The sequence below is a fragment of the Idiotropiscis lumnitzeri genome, chromosome 17, assembly GCF_059441095.1.
Source record: "Idiotropiscis lumnitzeri isolate Australia: NSW breed Sydney's pygmy pipehorse chromosome 17, RoL_Ilum_1.0, whole genome shotgun sequence".
NCBI lineage: Eukaryota > Metazoa > Chordata > Actinopteri > Syngnathiformes > Syngnathidae > Idiotropiscis > Idiotropiscis lumnitzeri.
This window is the reverse complement of record NC_142407.1, coordinates 4,694,837-4,717,213: the sequence shown is the minus strand read 5'-3', so window position 1 is coordinate 4,717,213 and position 22,377 is coordinate 4,694,837. Positions and strand designations below refer to the sequence as shown.

Genomic DNA, 22,377 nt, shown 5'->3' with positions numbered 1-22,377 from the left:
GCGTGTGGGAGTTGTTACACAACAGAGGACAGCCTGTCAATGGGGTAGCGTGTTAGTGTTGGATTGTATGCCAACGGGCGCAACATTAGGTATACCTTTTCAATATAATGGAATGTTTTTTAATGAGAAAAATAGAATTGTATCGTATTATAATAATCAGATATTAGAATAACATGCAGTAATGATACAATCAAAGATCGCTTTCGTCAAACTGCATCAATTGAATTGCCATTGGACTGCTCCTGCTGATGAGCCCGTCTTTGTTTTATGTTTACTTTGACAGTATACTTCAACTTGAGTGGCAATAAACAGCTTAAGGCCACTGCTTTGAATACTTGCCCTCTAAATTTTGTCAATAATCTTGAATACTGTCCACATAAAAAAAACATAAAAAATGACGACAAGGGTATTGTCATTTATGACTTTTAATTTGAATGTATTGAATTCTTATTAAAATACCAATACTTTTACCATTACCAAAAACTTTGGAGTTTTCTGGTAAAATTTCAGGATCAACTTAAAAATCACTATATCTTTTACAGGGGAACTAAATAAAACTTTCTGTCAAGCTTTGCATGCCCATGTCTGATTGTCAATGTTTCAGCACCTGGCCATTCAAAAATCATCTTCCCGGGGGAAAGAAGCCTCTCGATTCAGTGACAGTGTCATTAGCAGATTGCAAGAGAGATGCGGAGAGACTGGAGTAATCACAGAAAGACTTTTTTTTTTGTGTGTGAGTCTTTTCAATAAAACAACGGCTCTGTGTGAGGTGAGAATGAGCGAGTCGCTCATGAAAAAAAAATTGTGTGTGTCCACACGAACACATCACGCTCGGTCTGTTCTGTCACACGTATCAAGATGAGCTTCAACCATTCATACATTCATCATGTGCAAATCAGAAGGTCAGATGGTGCACGCGTGCCGAGTTGACGTATGTGTCACCGACTCGCATAATGTTGTTTACGCCTCAACACAAAAGCCGTCACATTCCGCAGCAACACGGCAGCATTATTTTCCGTTCTTCGGGGCATATTGTGCATGTGTGTGTGCGATGCTTGCAAAATGTCAAAAGTTCTTCTGAATAGCTCACAAGTGAATTGTGACAGGAATCTTTGTAAATATCAGGTGATAATCGTGTTAAATGAAGGTGAAAATGTTTAAATAGTTCACCAGTGCGTGATAAAACTAAATGGCTCTCCTTCTGTGTCAGCCAATCAGCTCGTCTTGTATTTTTGTCAAGCGTTTCCATAACAACTTTCAGTTTCTTTTCCTCGTATGTTATTAGCTCCTTTGTGACTCATTTCGACTCCTTTGTCAGTATACTTTTCATTGTGTAAAGCATATAAAAAAGGACCCTGCTGTGCTATTTTGGGTGAATTCTCAAGGGTAAAGCAGGATCAGCGTGCAGTTTTGCTCTCTGACAGTCTCGCTGCATTGAGCATTGTTGTCTTAAACGAGGCAGAATTTTAAGAGGAAATCATATGGAGTTGCCAACAGTCAAGTGTGAAATTAAACAATCAAGCAATTCTTTTATCGGAATATTTGGTACCTAAGAGTAATTTTCAGGCTATTTTGACCAAACAGACAACTAGGAAATAATAATATAGCGTAGGGAATAATAATGCATACAATGTCACCTTTAACTACATTTGTATTGCAGGTGTGACTAATGAAGTGGCCTCCTCCCTTGCACCAAACTTGACTTTCCAACGCCGGCTCTGCCTTCAGGCAGCTCGGTGACAGCAAGGAGGAATATGAGTGAGTAGGAAAGGAGTTTTAGAAGAGAAAAAGAAACGGATGAGACTACGAGGGCAACCGAGGAGAGGCAGGGGATGAGTGATGAAGTGCAGATTGACGTGAAAGAGCACACTTGTCGGAAATCATGTCACCAACACCTCAACTGAAGGTTGCATGAAGAAAAATAGGAGATAAAGTTGATTTCGTGACAAGAACTCGATCAGAAAATAATGCAGGCACGCCACATGTTGTGGGCAGCCTAAGGCACACCTGTGCAATCATCATGCTGACTAATCAACATGATGGCACGCCACAGATGTGAGGGAGGTTGATTATCTCAGAGAAGTACTCAAAAACACAGATTTATGAAGGATAAGAAAAATATTGTGTGTATTAAAAAAAATAAAAATCGTGAAAATAAGAGCAAAACAATTGCTGCTATATTAGAAGCCTGTGCTTATATTGTCGTTCAATACATAATGTTAGAATTATATTTTCTGCACAAAAGCAGTCAAAATCTTGATGGAGAAAAAAGTCCTCATGTTCACTTGGTGAAGTCCAAGCAAATACAGTTGGAAGAAAAATATGATGACAGTGCAGAAGCTGCGGATAAGATTGGATGGCCATTGAAAGGAAATCTGTTCCGAGGCAGCAACTTTTTAACTGGAACATTGAAACATCGTCCTCTTAATTAGAGTGTCAATCAAAAGCGCAAGCAAAGATAGCAAGACAAGATTTAGCTTGGGGTGGCTTGATGGCTTACTGAAGGGTGCTACTCGTGTCTTTCAATGCATGCAAATAAAAATCTAGTGTCGAGTCCTCTTGCGAGCTTTCCACTCCAACTTCTGTTTCATCTCAGGACCCCAAAAGAAGATGAAGTGTAATTGTAATGAGTGCCTGTTCCATTGCCATGGCAACCCTGGATCACCTACTTTAATGCACTATTATAGCTTCTTTTTTTCTCTCTCTCAACAACATTAGCTTAAAATCAATTTTTACAGTAGTGATGGGCCCCAGGGCTTAAATGTGTACTTGATCAGATATTTATATAATTGTTTCATGGGGTTTCAACAGCATAGATAATCAGTTTTTTTTTAATGAATTTCTTCCAGCAAACAAAGTTGGACGCTTCTAGTCTGTCTTAAATTATTTACGATAGAAGAAAAAGTATCATGAGAACAGTACAACCAGAAATTGAGCTTATGTATTTGGAAAACATGTGGCTGTCTAATTGAATATGATTTAAAAAAAATACAAACTACTAATTAAATAACCATATTATTTTAAGTAACATAAATTGAATTTAGCCAAAAGCAGTTTTACATCTTTTAAATTTAATTTTATTGTGCACTCAATAACTGCTCAATACACACAGGTACGTTGACTTATGTGACCCCCATCTTAGCTTCAAACATGCTACCTCTTAAATGAAGTGGGAAAAAAAAGGGAAGCTCCTATCATTACTTTATTTTCAGCTGTTTATTGAATGTGTCAAGCAGCCAAACACAGAGCTAATAAATGAAAACACTTGCAAGGAGCATGGAGCTGATGAAAAATGGATAAAGCACAACAACACACATATGTATGATTGTGAGTGTGTGACTTTCGGTTTAATTACGATTTATATACCATAACCAGCATATTGTATATATATATATATATATATATATATATATATATATATATATATATATATATATGTCAAGTGATTTTTTTAACTAATTGATCACAAAAAAATTCCAGGATTAATTGTGATTAATCACATTTTTCGACTACTATTCTTTTTCAGATATTTACTTGAATATCTTGGAATTGATGCTAAATCACCAAATATGAAGTATATTTACAATCTGAATCAGAATCATTCAAAGACTGTTATAATAGCTTTCTTTGATTCTTCTTGAATATAATCTTAATGGAGACCTCTTTACGGGCATTTTCCGTCGAAACATTTCTCAAAACTGCCCACAAGCGCCACTCTCCAGTAGTGTTGGTTTGCAAGGCCCAGTGGTAACTTGAACACAGTGTTTTGTTCTGAGACTTGCTAAAGATGCACAACTATTAAGGCGCAATATTTGCTAAGTATGCAAATTATTTTTGAAGTAAATAAAACTGAGTGAATTGAGTTCAAATATTTAACTGAGTTAAAAAATGTTGAATTAATCACCTGAGTTAACGCTTTAATTTTGACAGACCATATATATATATATATATATATATATATATATAAAAATATATATATATATATGTGGAGAGATAGATAGATAGATAGATAGATAGATAGATAGATAGATAGATAGATAGATAGATAGATAGATAGATAGATAGATAGATAGACAGATAGATAGATTGAGATAAATATGAGTAGACATCAGCCATTCTTCAAACAGCAAAAAATGACTGCAGAGGTTAAAATAACTGCCAGTGGTTTTAGAAAAAGTTTTACGCTCTGATGGAGCCCGGTTTTTCATCCAGGCTATTCCCGAGATAAGGTTCCATGAACTGGAGAGTACAAAATTGATGGATTATGCAATTATCCAGAAAACCCCTAATGCACAAGCCAAAATATGTCATATTTATGACCTGGCCTACTCCAAACATACTGCCGGAATTTTATTATTATTTGCCCCTCCACCATCATGCTTTGTTGTTCAGCGGTTGTTCAGTCAACGTTGAAACAACCACTGTGGGAAATTTGAACTTAAGTCCATCTCTATGAGCAAATAGAGCAGACAATAATCACACACACATGCACGTGCACGCAAAAAACTCATCGCTAAAACTACACCTTCAGGGAGCTTTCTAATTCCTGCACACAAATACAGCTGTAAGTTAGAACTTCATGCTCTCCTTTTTTGTATATATATATATATATATATATATATATATATATATTTTTTTTTTTTTTTTTTTTAAAGTTTGCAGTGGTTTCAAGAAAGGCAGTTCTTTGTTAAAATTGGGGTCCCAGCTACATTGAGCGGCACATGCCACGTTATCAAAACAGTTATTATATATAATTGATGATAAAAAATATTTTTTACTTTTAAAATGCAAACAAAGCCACAAGGATAAAAAATCTAAATATTGAATTAACACACTTCTAATATAAGCTAAATTCAAAGCAACGAGGACACCAGCCACAAAACATTTACCACTACAAGAATCATGACATGACAAGAGGAACCTAACTTGCAAAAACAGCAACATCAACAATGAACCAACATAGAAAACTAAAGACAAACAAAGTGATGAGAGATGAGGCAAACGTGGACAAGACACATGTGGCTGAGGGGCATGGAGGACAAAAAGTGCCAAAATTAAATAAATAAATATACCACAAAATGTTTAATTAAAATTGTCATGAATTAATTAAATGTTTCATTTATTAATTAAATGTGGAATTAAATTATTAGTCATTATTTAAATTACCAATGATTATATGTAAAAGAAAATCTATAGAATTATTTATGTATTTAATTAATTATTGACAATTTTAATTAAACATTTCATGGTGTATTTATTTATTTAATTTTGGCACTTCAGTCCTCTATAGGTGGGAGCTGATTAATTGACACACAGGTTGAAACAAGTCACCCGCAGTCCTCCTGAATGACTACCGTCCTGTTGCTCTCACGCCAGTCATCATGAAGTGCTTCGAGAGACTGGTTCTCCAGCACATCAGGGACTGCCTTCCTCCCACTCTGGACCCCTACCAGTTTGCATACTGGGCTAACAGATCCACGGAGGGCGCCATCGACACTGCTTTGCATGTTGTGCTGGGCCACCTGGAACAACAGCAGAGCTATGCCAGGATGCTCTTTGTGGACTACAGCTCGGCATTCAACACGATCATCCCAGACATCCTCGTTGCCAAACTGGACATTCTCGGCCTCCCTGCCCTCACACGCATCTGGATTAAGGACTTTCTGACCAACAGACCCCAGACTGTGTTGCTCGGCCCCTACACGTCCTCCACCCGTACGCTGAGCACCGGTTCCCCTCAAGGATGCGTGCTGAGCCCTCTCCTATATGCGCTCTACACCTACGACTTCAGCCCGGCCCACGGTAACAACACGACACGACAGTGGTCGGTCTGATCTCGGAAGGTGACGAGGCAGCCTACAGGGAGGAGGTCCAGAGACTGACGGCTTGGTGTGAGGACAACAGACTGCAACTCAACATTGCAAAAACAAAGGAGATCGTCATCGACTTCAGGAGGAACAAGACAGTGCCGCCCCCCCTCTGCATCGAAGGCGTGTGTGTGGAGAGGGTCCACACGTTCAAGTTTCTGGGAGTACAGATCTCCGATGACCTTTCTTGGACACACAACACCACAGCAGTGGTAAAGAAGGTCCACCAGCGTCTGCACTTCCTGAGAGTCCTCAGGAAATTCAACCTGGACAGGAAGCTGCTGCTGGCCTTCTACCACTCGTCCATCGAGAGCCTGCTGACGTACTGTGTCTCCACCTGGTACAGCGGCTGCACTGAGGCAGACGGAGTGAGGCTCCAGAGGACAGTCAAAACAGCGCAAAGGATTATTGGCTGCCCTCTCCCCTCACTGTCGGACATCTACACCTCCCGGTGCCTCAGAAGGGGTCTCAACATCGTCAAAGACAATACCCACCCAAGCTCACACCTGTTCGACCTGATGCCCTCTGGCAGGCGCTACAGGTGCATCAAATCAAGGACTAATAGACTGAGAAACAGTTCCTTTCCAAGAGCCATCTCCATTCAAAAACTCTCACACACACACACGACCACCCCTACCTTGCAGAACAGCGACGTGATGTGTTTTTATATATCCTATTTCGTATTTTCCATCTCACTATTTATCCTCTTATTTATCTAATTTATATATTCAATAGAATTATTGTTGTATTGCATTGGAGGGGGGAGCTCTCTAATCTCGTTGCACACTTGAGTTCAATGACAATAAAGGGATTTCTGATTCTGATTCTGAATAACCTAAGGCGGAAGACATAAATTATGCTCTCATGAGGATTTCATTGCTGCAAAATTTTTGGTAGAGGTTTAAAGTATATATTCTAATGAAAAACACTTGTAGGCCAAATTCATGTTGTTGTTGGGCAAACTAGTTTGTAACCCCCAAACGCTGTGTGTCGCAAACTGAAGATGCCCTGTACAGTTATAGCTCCAAATGATTGTTTCTTTGTAGCTATTCAGCACTGAGCTCTGCATTGTTGTTGTTGTTGGCAACAATGAGAACATGTCAGAGCTTTAAATAACTGGCCTCACACGCCTACCCGTCTGTCATGTGGGATCTGAGCTGCGGCGGATTTGTTGGATGTCTTTTTTTTTTTTTTTTAGTCCATTTGATTTATCGCTCACTCTGTCACTCTCCTTGTCCCCCAATTCGATGGCTTCTCACTTTTAACACCTAGCTTGTGCCCATTTGTTTACTTGTGGCTTTATCCGTCTTTGTGCTCTGTCGTTTGTCTCTTTCATTTATACTTGCCTTTGCCTCGACATGTTTCTGTCTTGAGATTCTTTCCAGGGATTTTCTCTCTGAATTCTGCTTCCTATTGTGTCATTTTTTTTTTTCAGCGGGCCTCTCATAAAATAGGAGCCTGTCTCAGACGTTTAGCGCACCATAAATTGTCAGATCGGCCCTGGATCACAGGGTCGTTTATGTGTGTCCACTTTTTATTGGACAAGGAGACATATTTGGTGACTGGGTGGGTGTCCAAATTGCAGTGCCTTACAGATGCATGGACGGACGCGTAGATTAAGAAATGGATTGACGGGGGACTGAAAGACGGACAGATGGATCGACAGATAAATTATTAGACATGGATGTCTGGATGGATGAACAAATATCTGTAGACGGACATAGTACGGAGGAACAGATGGATGGATGAGCAAATGGATAGATGGTCACAGTTTGGCAGACATCAATAGTACGACCGACTGACTTACATACAGGCTAGATCATTAGACGGATGTATAGATGGTCGGGCGTATGGAATGATAGCCAAACAGATTCATTGACGAATGGATGGAGGACGGGAAGAGCAGGTTTTCATAAATAAGATATGTCAACCAGATGGACAAACAGACAGACAGATCACTAGAATGATGGATGACAGAAGAACAAGCAGGCATACCAGTGAGCAGATGCATCAACAGATTCATGGAGAGACAGAGAGATGAATGGACAGAGAGGTCATTAGACGTTGGCGTTCAGACCAGTCCAAAGACTGCAGAGGGATCAACGGACACATGAATGGACAGATTTTGAGATTGCACAGGCACTGAAGTTGTGCTAATAATTCAAATCTAACATCGTGCTGACATTTCGCTACAATGTCATCCATTGCAAAGACAAACCAGCACTGGTCCCATCAGGCTTGTGTCTCTGACACAATGAAGTTTGCTGGCAACACTGACACATAATTGGATCTATTTCCTCACAAATGGTGAACACAGCAAACTGTCAGTCTCTCTTCTGGAGAGTGTTTTGCCGCCTCGTCAGTCATCATAGTCCACACAAGTGTTCTTCATCTTAATGGCATACTTGAATTGAGTAACCTTTTCCGTGCAGGCAGTGGTGTAGGCCGCCCGGGTCAGCGTATCACTGTCACACAAATTTCCGCGTCATGTATATCGGCCTGTGTCCTCCAAGCGCTGAATGACACCTCCACCAGTCGGTTCGCTCAACGCCTCATCGCGCTTCATTGTTTGTGTCTGCCTTTGAGTGACGTGTCATCCTCAGAAGAAGCTCGCTCGCTCGCTAGATTGGACACGCTTGCATGATCGCAGCTTGCGTTCGTCTTTGAAGGAAGACAAGGCCGCTTGGTTCTTGTTTATTTTTAGATTTCTAAGACTTGTTCACATCCCGCATGCTTTGTTTGAAGAGAGCCGACCTTGGTGGTTAAACATTATCTGCAGGATTTGTTGAAATGCGTGCACCGGTAGTTAGAAATCCCCCGAAGGCCCAAATGTTAACAAAGGTGACTATAAAATTGGTGATGTTTATTTTTCAGGTTACTTTCCGGTCAATGGATGACGATGATGGTGAACAACGTAATTTGTTCAGCTCAGTATCAACTTTTACCTTTCACAAGGTTGTAAGAATGAATGGATGCTCCAGCAAATTGCTTGAAAAATGAATGGATGGACAAAAAGAGAGAGACGCCCATGGAAGCATGGAAACAAAGACTGAGAGGATGGATAGATTGACTGATTGAAAAATTGATTGACAGACTTAAAGAAAGATGGCAATTCAAGCGGATCATTAAATGGACAGACAGATTGATAGACATGGGTGTACAAATGGAACAGTCAGATCATTTGATAAATGGACAGATTATTTGCGTGGTAGCTAATTGGGTGGAAGGATGGACGTACAGGGACAAATGGACACACGGTCAAAGAACAGACAGAGTGGTTGAGGGATTGATTGATTGATGGATGGATGGCTGCTCCAGTGGATTGACTGATCAACAGAAGGCTAGACAAACTGATTGAAAGACAATTCCAAAAAAGATCAATTATTTAAATTATTCAATTACATGAATGATGGACCAATGGGTCAAAGGAAAAAATGACCGACAGATCATAATATTGATTGATCGATTGATCAATCGACCTATTGATTGATTGATTGATTGATTGATTGATTGATTGATTGATTGATTGATTGATTGATTGATTGATTGATCGACAGATCGACCGATCGATCGATTGCTCAACAAGCTCTGTAGAAGCCTGAAACGATCCTGATCATTTGAATTAGGTGTGTGGGACAATGTAAAGCATCTAAAACAAGCAGGATATGGTTCTCCAGGAACCGGAGTTCCTTTCCCCTGATTTAGACAGAAGGATAGACAGGTAGAAGGACAGATAGATTATTAGACAGATGGATAAAGTGACAAACGGATCAAGCGGTGGACATATGGATGGACAGATTACCTAACATATTGCTTCATTGCTTGTGGGTGTGCGTGTGTGTGTAGTGGACATGAAAGCATTATGCAACACTTGTTAACATCTTATATACGAGGCAACATATACAACTGGGTCTTGGTACTAGTGACAAGGACATTTAATGTGGTGTGACGTCTTGCAAATGGCCTTCGGGTGTTGTTTTTCACACTAAACAATAATGACAAGGTGACAGCGCGGTGCAATCATACAGCAGGTAGTATTCAATAAAGACATTGAAATAGGAAACGCTCCGATTTAATTAAAATGTATAAGGGACAAAAAACAATAGCACAAGTAAAGTAAAGTCAAGCAAGTAAAATGTGCAATATTAAAGAAAAGAAAAAGAAAAACTAAGCACATTTTTAATTATTATAGCATTTCGGGGTAAATGTCGTTAAGTTTATTTGGTGTTCAAATTACGAGGCGGTCCTTGGAAAACTATTGTCCCCGATAAAATTTAACAAACTAAATTCAACAATGATAGAAATATAATTGACTGACACATTTTTTTGAAAGTAAACGCTTACAGAGAGGTAAGACGAAGTGTCAATCAATGACAGTGAGAATTAACGTACAAGTATACTACTCTAAATGCCTTGTTCATGTATACATATATATATATATATATATATATATATATATAGATATAGATATATATATATATATATATATTAGTGCTGTCAAGTCATTAATTTTTAACTAATTAATCACATAAAATTCCATGATTAATTGTGATTAATCACATTTTTCAACTGCTATTTTTTTGTGAAGCTTATAACAGATATTTACTTGAATAATAACTTGGAATCGATGCTAACTCACCAAATATGAAGTATATTTAATTCAAAGACTGTCCTAATAGCTTTCTTGGATTCTTGAATACGATCTAAATTAAGACATCTTTGCAGACATTTATTTTCGAAACAATTCTCAAAACTGCCCACAAGCGCCACACTCCAGCAGTGTTGGTTTGCAAGGCCCAGTGGTAACTTAAACACAGTGTTTTGTTCTGAGACGTGCTAAAGACAGCTAATATGGCACAATATTTGCCAAGTATGCAAATTATTTTTTAAGTAAATCAAAGTGAGTTAACTGAGTTAAAATATTTAACTGAGTTACATTTTTGGGGATTAATCACCTGAGTTAATGCTTTAATTTTGACAGCCCTAATATATATATATATATATATATATATATATATATATATATATATATATATATATATATATATTTCCATCAGCTAACTGTGAATTAGAGTTCATTTTGAAATGTGTGGCAGACTGAAGCCACCACACAAGACAAAAAACAAGTGCTCTTTGCCTTGTCAAAAATATTCCTTTCATGTGTATCTTTTGCAAAGTGACAGGAGAGAAAATGCAATTTAGAACATGTAAAAAAGGTTGTGTTATGCTTTTGCCCGGAGGCCCTCTGTCACTGGCTGAACACCATGTTTTCCATTTGGGCTTGTGGGATCGTTTTCTTTTTTTGCCTTTCTGTCCTGAAGGCTTTGGTGGAAGAATCGTTGTTCGCACAGAAAAAAAACATTTCCATTTTAATTTGGACCTGCATGGGTCATAAGGGACACACATCACAGAGCTGCTACTGAAAGACTGCACTGCGTGCATTGCCTCCAATGCTGTGTTTGGTTGACCCAGTCTATCCGTAATCAAATTGTACATGACAGTGGTAGTAGTAGTTTAATGACATTGAAATCCAAATGCAAACTCGAATGCTTTTAGAGGTCATACTTCAAAACAAAAAATGAAAATATATTTTAAAAGAAAACGCTTGCAAAGACTAGGGACACATAAAGCCATCTCTGATTAAAATTGCCGTCGACCAGTGTTATCCTTCAGTCTTTTAGTTAAAAAGGTTAGAGCATGTGATTTCTAGGAATTTAAAACTGTGATAATGTGTACTTATGTCTTAGTTGTGATATGCAGCACAGGTACATGAAGACAATGAGGTATGATACTGTAACGTTGTGTATGTAGCTTAATCGGAAAAAGGTGCCTCATCCTACCTACACTTCCTGTTCCTCAAATCCATGGAAGCACTCAGGAATGCGTCGCGGATCCTGATGCACAAGGGCCCCATCGGCATCACAAGGTCCCCCGGCCACCAAAATATTTTGCCGCGCAGCAGAATGACAAATAGCCCTCGTGGAATGAGCCTAAACATTCACTTTGAAGCTGTCACATGAAAGGAGTCAAAATGGTACCTTCAAAGGAGACGTTCTTCCCCTCTGGATTTCTTCAGACGCCAATATGGCTCAAAGACGTTAGTTAGCACTTAGCTGTGAGCGGCCGACTCAGTTTATTCAAATCAAATCAATTTTCTCCATTGAAATTAATTTAAATGGCATTCTGTGCTCCGTCCTCAGTCACCATTTTAGAAGAAGTTTTGATGCATGTTTTATGGATGAATGTCCTTCCTGACTTGAACCTTCCCTATGTATTAAAATTCAGTAGCATAGTAGGCCTAAGTGTTCGGAAAAATCGAGGCAGACATTACTCTAAAATGGATGATAAATATCATTGAAAGCCACTATGAAAGTTTAAATGTACTCAAATGTTAGATTCAAATGAACTGTATTTGGAAATGTAGTCTAAATAAAAAAAAATAAAAAAACATTTTCTTCACTGGAATAAAAGTTTTAAAATGCAGATTTAACATGAAAAAAAAGAAAAAAACAAATACATTTGGCACTTGCTAACGGTTCCAAAGTCTATTTCTCTGAAGTACCGCAAGTCTGCCCCAAAATAAAACGTATTACATCTGCACCGTGTGTAGTCTGACGATAAATCAATGAAGCTGCCCTTGGTGCACAAATTCTTTCTAATTACGCATTTTTTTCCCTCCTCCTCCTCCTCTCCAGGTCTTTCAGTTTCATCTTGGTGTCGTAAACTACCATTTGTGCTGCACAAGTAATACAGTTGTGTATGTGAGAGTGCACAGTGTCTACAATATATTCCACCGAATAGCAAGTCACCTCTGTGATCAAAGTGAGAAATGTGCACCTCGCCTTCATTATTTTGCTACTGTCGGGCTCCATTTCTTGCTACTTTATTCTGACACAACTGTGAATGGGAAAAATATTAACATAGCACATCAAGTACACAAATTAGTTACTTATGTGTTCAGTCGAAGATTGCCTGAAATTACAATTAAACAAAATAATGAGTAATAATATAATGTCATTTCATTAAAAGAAATTGACAAGAATGAGGCTAATTTCACAGTTCTGCTATTTATAAGACATTGCTAAGATGACAGCATGTTCCTCCAAAACCTTTCAGCATTATTGGTGCCTTCACAAATGTAAGTTACCCATGCCATTGGCACACCACGACAGATGCTGGCTTTTGAACTTTGCGACCATAACAGTCCGGATATTTCTTTGGATGACACGACATCCACAGTTTTCAAAAAACAGGATGAAAAGTGGACTCGTCAGACCACAGAACACTTTTCCACTTTGCATCAGTCCATTTTAGATGAGCTTGGCTCCAGAGAAGCTAATTTCTGGGTGTGTGACTTTTGCTCTGCCTAGTACAGTTTGAAGATGCACTTATGGATGTGGCGCAGAACTATTTTTACTGACATTGGTTTTCTGAAGTGTTCCTGAGCCCATGCTGGTTTTCTCAGGTAGTTGTTCACAAAAAGGTGAATCTCGCCCCATCTTTGTTTTTATATACATTTTACGGAACATCACAACTTCAATGGAATTGGGGTTGAATTTCAGACAGAAGTTCGGGTGTTTGGTCCTAGTGGCCCTTGTACTTTCCCATCCTGCTGGCTTGGGCCCTATCTCCTTATCGAAAGCCAACTGTCTCAAAATTGACACGCCCCCTCGATTTCCATCTTTAAAACTTGTCTTAAAACTCCTTTTTATTTATTATTATTTTTTGGGGCTTTTGACTCACTTTCGACTTTTTACTGGTTTTGAAATGCTAGAATGACCTCCAATCACCATGTTGTACTTCATGCGTGTATGCTTGCGGAAGTGCGTGCGTGTGTGTGTGGGGGGTGGGGGGGTGCGTGTGTCTGTCAGAGTAAGAGGAGGCGTGAGAGAGATAGAGAGAGAGAGTGAGAGAGAGAGAGAGAGAGAGAGAGAGAGTAAAGTAGAAGCAGACAATAAGGCAAGCAGAAGGAGACATAGGAAAGGCAGTTTGCAACTAAAGACTCTCAGTGAGTTTGTGATATGAACAGAGTGGAAGTGTGCGTGTGTGGGGGGGGTGGGGGGCGTGTTTAAGTGTGTGCGTGTAATACCCAGGTGCTGCGTGTTGTATCACCAGGGGAGCAACTGCTCCTGCTTCGCAGATTTCACCCCACTTTTCCTTTTTTCAGATTTCTCCTGGTCTGCTGTCCAAGTGTTGACTGTCATAAAATTCAACATCCTCCAAAATGGAACAACAGACGAATTGACCCTTTTAGGCCTTAAGCATGCAGTCGTTACAAGTTAACTTTGGTGGCCCCAGACCTTTGGAAAATGGACCAAGTAAAACACGAGACTCAAGAAAATATTTATATTTCAGCTAAAATATTGAAGGAATGACCAATACAAAACATTAATCACTTAATTTTGAGATGTGCTCATTTTCAAATTTAGCTGTCGAGGAGCTAACGTCCTCCATGGAACATCCTCAATACTCCACTCCTGTAAAGTGAAAATAAATGTCTTGTAAATTTCATAAACCACGGAGCAGTTTTTTTAATAACCCTGCCTTGCTAAATTTAAGTGATTAAAGTAAAACTCAGCAAGTATTTAAACAGAGGCTTCAAAATTGCATTAAGTCAAGCCATTGGCTCTGTGCTCAAACGTTATGGGTATGTCTACTAAATATGTAATTGCTGAAGAATGAACGCAATTAGCTTTTTTCTAATGCCTACACATGCCATTATGTTTGCTTGCTACATGGTGAGAAGAGGTGCTAGCTATCAGCTAGCTAGCAAGCTAATGGGTTTACGGGACGCCTCTTGGCTGACAAGACAGGCAGCGGGCTCGTCTGCGGTGTCACCTCCTTGCATAGGAATTTAAATAACACCACTATGTTGTTCTAGAAATTAACAAATAACATCTGTGATGCGAGGTGGCTCGTGACTTTGCCATTTTATAAGCCCAGAAAATGCTGTGAGCGAGAATTTCTTAAAAGAAGTCAAGGGGCTTAACTGGTGGCATTTCTTTGTTTTATTATAAAGATTTTTTCTTAAAAATAAGAGACAGCAGGTAAATAAATGGGGAGATTAGGAAGGAGAAAGAAGAGTGGCGGTTGGCGTACCAAACACTTCTTTGTCACCTCATCATCTTTACAGTGGTAGTGGGTGTGCAACTTGAGACTCTGATGTAGTCCCCCTTGAGCTATGTTTTGATTTCATCTGTTTGCAAGCGGCAAAAGAGTGGAATCGCATCAAGGATAGTCTAAATTACTCATATACACATTTCCCCAAAGGGCTGTTTTCTATAAGCGCGTGTACTCCAAACCCCATGCATCTCTGCGTTCTGATGCTGAAAGTGCAGGAAGTAATATGAGCATACACGTTTTATGGGCCGCCTGCTGACTTCAGATGCGCCAAGACTGCTTCACATCTTGACCTCTTCTCCCACTAGGGGAATCGAATCTGACCTCAGATCAGCACACTGGACAACTTCTCCCCCTGGACAGATTCACTCTTTAAGATTATTACAAAACGGTCAACTCACATCTGCACCAAGACTGCCCCCTGGTGTTTCGGGAGGGTGTTTATTTTTATTTTATTTTTTAATTAATTTAATTTTTTTTATGCTTGGCATAGCATATTCATCCCCATTTTAGCTTTAAAACGTTCCCTAGTCACAGTGGGTCAGCTGGCAGTACCCAACCAGCAAGATGTGAAAAACTGACTGGCATTCTTTCACCCTCATGCCATCACTTGGACTGATATTTTTGTTTTGTTTAGTTGTAGCTCAAACATTTTGTCAGCAGACGTATCTCAAGGAAGTTCCAGAATTAATACAAAAAAGCTTGAGGACAGGTTACACAGGAAAATATCCAGAGAAAGATACGCAAATATGTTGGTTATTTAAAAGGGTGAACTTAAAATCTTGCACCTAACACAAATACAAAATAAATGTGTTGGGTGCATGTCTTATTTTTCCACTTTCTTGCCATCCTCATGTGGAACTCTGAATGTGTGTGGCTTCATTAAATGAGCTAACAATGTTGAACGCAGGTTGGGTCATGGACGTGCAGTTCTGATTTGCAGTAGACACATTGCACTTTATTGTGTAATGATCCCAAAATTTGGCCATTCTGTGTATTTTACGCACTCTTTCCTCCTGGCTCATATTTAACGCTTTGGGTGGGCAGTAAACACTCAATGTAGAAAAATGATCAGACCAAAATCCTGTGATATACTGTGAGACAGCAAAAAGTGTACCACGACATACTGAGTTTTGGGTTCACCGATAGACAACACTTTCTCTTCTGTAACATCAGAAATGAGACTTTCCCGAAATTAGCTGCCAGGTAGTCAGCCACCTCCACAAGATGGTAATAAATCCCACTTTTGCCGTTCAAGCACCCAGCTGGTTCGTGTAGAAAGTTTTCACACCCTTACGGTGAACGATTGCTGGCTGGCATTTCAAATTGAGGGAGGGTAGCAATCAGGATTTATAACATGATTGAATGCCTGCGGTGTAGGAATGTGGGCGTGGCTGCATGAAGGCATGATATCAAGTATGGAAATCAACATGCTTTTTAACTGCAGTTGTGTTTTTCTTTGGGGACAAGGGGTCACGGAGGGTTCACGTACTACCCAGTGGTGGCAGGTATTTAAGTTTGAATGTGACTGATTTTGAACAGTCACATCCCGTCTCAAAGGGTGTGCACACTTGTGCAACCCTTTCTTTTGCCTCTCAAAGTGTTTTTTTTAAACTTTGTACATGTGTCAATAATGGTAGAAAAAGGTTTTAAGTGATTTGTCTTAGTCTAATTTTTTTTTTATATCACAAAATGCTGGCATTTGAACAGGGGTGTGTAGACTTTTGACATCCTTTGTATTGGCTCTGCAGATGCCCAGCTTTTTCGCCCGCATTGCTGCCACGTTTTATCTCGCTGTCATGTACCAGAGAGGGATTACATTTAATGTGTCAGCTGACCTTTGGCGTGCAAGACAAAAATCAAAAAAAGCTCAGACCTGCAAAATCCATAAAGCATTAAAACGCGGCTCCAAAGATTATGAGGCTCACATCTCCAGACGTGTAATCCTTTTTTTTTTCCTATAGTGCATCTTGATGAAAACCAGACAAAGCTAATTACGGCAGTAAAGGTTGGAGATTTATTTCAGAAATTCTAAACACATTTGTTTAACAGTCTACTGTCCACTTACTTAAGGGCCATGTTGGGCTCATAAAAATGCCAACATCAGTCAAAAATGTCCACTGTGATATTGTCATCCCTGTCAGGAGGCTCACATACTGTATTTTGCTGTCTGCATGCACAATGTTGGCTTCCAGGTAATTTATGACATCATAACAGCAGTTCATTAACGTAATAAAATGAATATGAAGTTCAATGGAAATTGTTTGAAGCAGCCAAGTCTCAAAGACACCTTATGGTTGATTATGACTCATCATAAAACCATTTTTTTCAATGACTCTGTTGACATTGATTCAACTATACTGTACATTTATTACTGTGGCTGTAATTCACTGAACTACATCCAACGTTAAGCTGTTCCTATTATTTTGTCCCTCACATGTTGAAAATAATGGAACCAAAAAGAATGATTACCATAAATCAACAAAGTAGTAATAATGCTTCGTTATGACCGACACAGAGTAAATACGTGCGCATTTGCATTTTTTAGAGACCTAATGAAGTGGCCAATGTAGGCTTGCATCAGGGGACCTCAGAATCAACGCTACTGAGAGTTCAAGTGGGTGAGATGTTGAGGTTCACGTTTGGCGGCGACGGTGATCCCAGTTAAGAGCACTCCAGGGCGGTGGATACGTGGTACATTCGAGCCCCCGTGCGCCGCTTCATCTCTCGCATCATCTGACACACAGCCAGGGCGTAACAGCAACACACGGCGCTCCAGTCTTCGCATATGTTCCCCTGTGGAACAAAACTCCCATATTATTGGTTTTGTAGATCATTCCACCACATATTCAAAATTTGGCTTTCACATTTTTTTTTTCCTGAAAGCCATTCTACATTATTGTTTGAAATACTCACCTAATTGCTGTAATTTTGCCCATGGCATATTTATGTTTTTTTCCCATCGATCCTGTACATGTGACTCACTTGTATCTTGTACCGCTCCCTGAGTGCGACCCTCATAGCTAACGTGGACCCTGGCAAAAGAGGCAAACAGAGACACTCGCCATACTGGATAGCGAGACTCAGGTCCAAACAGCACGGCGCCAGAGCACCGATGACACCTGCGCGGGAAAAACATAACCTCAAGCCTTGGAATCAAAAAAGCGCAGAACATCACTCACATGTGCACTTGTCTCCGCAGATGTCAAACAGGCCGCTGCTCCAGTCGCCGCCTGTCTGCGTGATAGTTGTGACGGTCGTCGTGGTGACACCCAAGCCGGGCTGAGTCAAAGCTATTGCGCTCACGTAAGGAAAGTTGGTGGACCTCCAGTTGGTGTCAGTTACTGTAGAGGAACTTCCATCCCCCTTCTCCTCCACCATGGACCCTGATCGAGAGGGTCTGCAAGCAGGAGATGTTTTGTGAAACTGGCATTGTTACATAAAGAAATAGAAAAAAATAAAATTCAACATAATAAAACATACTTTTTATTTATGCCAGTATATTTTGAGCTCATTTGTGAATTTTGTTTCTTTAGAGGCATCACTTTGCCCCTTAATTCATTCTGTGATCTCTCTTGTTCCTAAAAACACTTTCAAATTATCTTTCCTCATTAAAATGAATTGCAATGCCAATCATTCGTCCCCCCCCCAAAAAAAAGTGTTTTTAATAAGGGAACTAGCACTCTCGAATTTTTTGTTACATGATTTGGCTGTGCTACAGCAGGCATCGATCTACATTGATCCCTTCTTTTTATAATCCAATTACTTATCTACATACTACTATCCATCCATTATCTGTACCGCTTTTCCTCACTAGGGTCGCGGGGGGGTGCTGCAGCCTATCCCGGCCATCTTCGGGCAGTAGGCGGGGTACACCCTGAACGGGTTACCAGCCAATTGCAAGGCACACAAAGACAAACAAGTATCAACGCTCACACTCATACCTAGGGGAAATTTAGAGTGTCCAATCAACCTGCCATGCATGTTTTTGCAATGTGGGAGGAAACCGGAGTACCCGGAGGAAGCCCCACGCAGGCACGGAGAGAACAGGAAGGCCGAAGCGGGAATCAAACCTTGCACTTCTGCACTGTGAGGCCATTGTGCTAACCAGTCGACCACCGTGCCGCCTATCTGCTTGCTGATCTCTACATAATTGGCCTTCTAAACAAATTTTTATTTTCTCAACAGGCAAACAGCAAAGTGGACTACATTTACTCTCCACTTCTCCTTATTTTTAATCTCACACAACAGTCAAATAGGTTAAAATGTCACTCAGACATTCGATGTAGAGTTAAAAGGGTTTTGTAATAAATATAAAATTTTCCTTCTTTCCTAATTTGCTTAGGAACTTTCCATAATTTGAAACTGAAAGTTTTTAGACAAAATACATCAGAGTCTTGTCTCTAGGATTTAAAACAGTAAACAAATGTATTATCTCTGAGTGTTGTTAATGTGAGCATTATTATTTTGTAAGTCAGAACTATTAATAGATCTTCAATACCGGATCTCATTAGATCATACTTACTGTCAGTATGCGCCTACTGTTGAGGCCTGTGAATGTAATGCCAAGAAAGAAGGAAACCACACAGCAGTTTCGTGAAACACTCCATGCTCAGTGGTGAACACAAGCGACCGACAAGGCAAACACTTACTGGTGTGTGACAATACTCTGCTCCATAACAACAAGCTGCTGGCATCTAGGGAGGGAGAGTGAGGCCTGGGAGATGACAAGGAGGAAATAGTGACATCCACCCAGTGTTAGAGAGCATGTCAGGGACAGATAAAGCAACTCACCCCAATGCTTGGCAAAAAAAAAAAAAAAAAATGTCCGAAAGAGATAAGTCTGCTGGCTGTCCTCTGCACTTAAAACTGCAAAAGATACACAGCACACAAACTTGACAGAAACGTACTATTTATGACTCCGTCAACTATAATTTTAGATTTTTGTATGACATATGGTTAAAAATGCACTTTAATTTCAAGTGTTATCAGTCATCAGTCTCTATTTTAAAATTTCTTTTTATCCTGTAAATTGCATTCAATGATAAAAAAATATAATTACAAATCAATCACCTAAGCATATTATTATGGAGGACTGAAAGTGCCATAATTAAATAAATAAATAAACCATGAAATGTTGAGTTAAAATTGTCAATTAATTAATTGTTTCATTAATGCACTAAATATGGAATTAAATAAATGTGATAAATAAATAAATAAATGAACCAATGTAAATATAAGTAAAGTTGTATTCTATTGTATAAAATAATTAAATAGGTGTCATTAATAAAATGTTTTACTTATTAATTAAATATGGAATTAATTAAATCAATGTGTCATTACTTAATTAAAGATAAAGAATTAAGAAAATTAATTAATGACACACTGCAACACCACGAAATAATTAATTAAATACGGAAATAATTATATATTTTTTTACATATAATCATTGGTAATTTAATTTATTAAGATACAGTATATTCATCATCTTATTTCGACATTGAAGGCAGTTATTGCAACAGTCACGCCACATCATGACTGGTTACGCCAAATGACATGACAATTCCACTCAAAATTTAATCAAAAACCAAACTAATTAAATGACTCAGTTTATGCCAGTTTAATGTTGCTGGCTTAGGTTCTGCAATAACAGAACATCATTAAGTTCTTTTCACCAAACTGCAGCCCATCATAGGCCACAATGACACACTTGCGCCTTTGAAGTCTCTGGGGGGCTCAAAGGATCCTCAAAGGTGCCCCTCAAGGCAACTTTTACAGGGTAAGGTTTGGCAAAACCATCACTCAAGACTTTGTATGACGCATGAGTTTAAAGTGTGATGTAGACGGCCAGCGACTATTCTACCGTTGTAATCAATGGCAGCATAAAATGTTTTGATAATTCTTCGATTTAATCTCTGTAATTTTGATTGGACAGACTATTGCAAATATCTCAAATTAAAAAAGCTTCTGTTTGGATGATAACTTCAGCATCTACCATTTTCATCAAGATCAAACTGACCATTGCAAAAATAAATATCAAAGGAGTTTTATGATTGAAATAATTTTGTAGTTTTACAACCTAAAACGACTTAAACTTACTAAAATCAGTATTTGAGAGCTCTACAAACCTTTCAGTTTAGTCACAAGGGTCAATTGGTGTCCTCCTGTTGAGCCAACATCCTGGTTACAGCGATTGTCTCTTCACTTCAAAATAGAAGTCTAATGCTTGTGGTTTTGCAGCATAAATTTAGTCAATGTTAATTGTTGGACAAATGTTTTGCGGGTGTTTAAATAGTTTTAAAACGATTGATATGACAACAACACGATATCCAAAAGACTTAAAACCTAAATTATTACCAAAATAATTAGTTTTCTTTAGCTGCTAAATTGTTTGGACAGTTGCACCACCGGGCATCTTTGGCATTTGAGAGGCGAAAACATAAAAGAATGTAATTTTTTAAAATTTATCCATGTATATTTTTATGAAACCGTGGAAATGGGGTGTATGTGCATATGAAAAATGAACAGTATGTAAGGGTGAAACATTTTTCATAGTTTTGAATCAGTAACACACTGGGACACCTTCCTGATGAGCATATTCTTAATAAACCCAAAGGACGTAAATGCTACACTCACCCTTGGGCAGGAAAACAAAAAGTGACTCCAACAAATAAGGCGCAGGCAAGGAGAAACTTGATTCAGGGAGATAATATCTACAGCTCACCTGCAAAAGAGTGATTGATTTTGTTATGTTGGCTGTGACACGATGTGACACATTGTTCTGATCGACCCCCCTACCAAGAACGCTCAAGTAAAAACAGTGAAATACTAGAAGATTAAAGATATGTTTGCTTTGTTTCACAGAAATAAACATCAAAAGGAACACATTTGAATAATAGCCATCCCCTGGGCTCAAGTATAAATCACGTTGCCTTTGAAGCACTGAGGTAATACCTTGAAGGACTAAAGCTTTTTTGAATCCCAATGTCATTTTAAAGAGCTTAATGGTGTCCTCTTCTAGGCAACAATTTGGTTTTGCTTGCATTTATTCCAATGACAAGCATCCAGCAATGAAACACACTGAAATATATCATGCATTGCCGTATTATTGATCAGGAATTCATGCCAAATCTGAACGATTACCAAGTTGTTGACGGGGAGGGCATACTAGGGCGTGACACATATTTGGCAAGTTCAATTTGGTGTGACTTCAGAGAGGAAAATAATGAGAATACTTTGGCTTACTTTGTATTTGTAATCCACTTTTTGTCTTATAGGGCATCCTGTGGGCTTTTTCAGTTTGCAGTCACTTTATATTTGGAGCTCAAAGTGCAGCCAACCCATTAGTTCTGCCCCTTGTTGCCATGGTAACAAAATGCACACTTACCCT

General features: G+C 39.1%; 1 protein-coding gene across 3 annotated transcripts; it reads right to left on the bottom strand.

Moving 5' to 3' along the window:
* Window positions 1-16,981: 16,981 nt before the first annotated feature.
* Window positions 16,982-19,773, bottom strand: plac8l1 (PLAC8 like 1). 3 transcript variants are annotated; one of them, XM_088279918.1, is made up of 5 exons: window positions 19,640-19,754; window positions 19,513-19,538; window positions 18,170-18,387; window positions 17,973-18,109; window positions 16,982-17,783 (listed from the first exon to the last, which is right to left on the bottom strand). In XM_088279918.1, the coding sequence occupies exons 3-5, from the start codon at window positions 18,366-18,368 to the stop codon at window positions 17,652-17,654; spliced, it is 468 nt and encodes a 155-aa protein (XP_088136044.1). In that variant the 5' UTR covers window positions 18,369-18,387; window positions 19,513-19,538; window positions 19,640-19,754; the 3' UTR covers window positions 16,982-17,651. The 3 variants fall into 3 exon arrangements, with proteins under 3 accessions (XP_088136044.1, XP_088136046.1, XP_088136045.1); XM_088279920.1 differs by lacking the exon at window positions 19,513-19,538 and having other exon boundaries at window positions 19,640-19,773; XM_088279919.1 differs by lacking the exon at window positions 19,513-19,538 and having other exon boundaries at window positions 17,637-17,783; window positions 17,904-18,109; window positions 19,640-19,748.
* Window positions 19,774-22,377: the final 2,604 nt, after the last annotated feature.

Bases quoted from the DNA above. Each gene is read 5' to 3' on its own strand.
- plac8l1 (XM_088279920.1), bottom strand. From the start codon at position 19,665: ATGGAGCAGAGTATTGTCACACACCA. The intron at 18,388-19,639 runs GTAAGTGTTTGC...TCCTGCTTGCAG, and splicing joins CAGAGTATTGTCACACACCA to ACCCTCTCGATCAGGGTCCA. The intron at 18,110-18,169 runs GTGAGTGATGTT...TTTCCCGCGCAG, and splicing joins CTGCGGAGACAAGTGCACAT to GTGTCATCGGTGCTCTGGCG.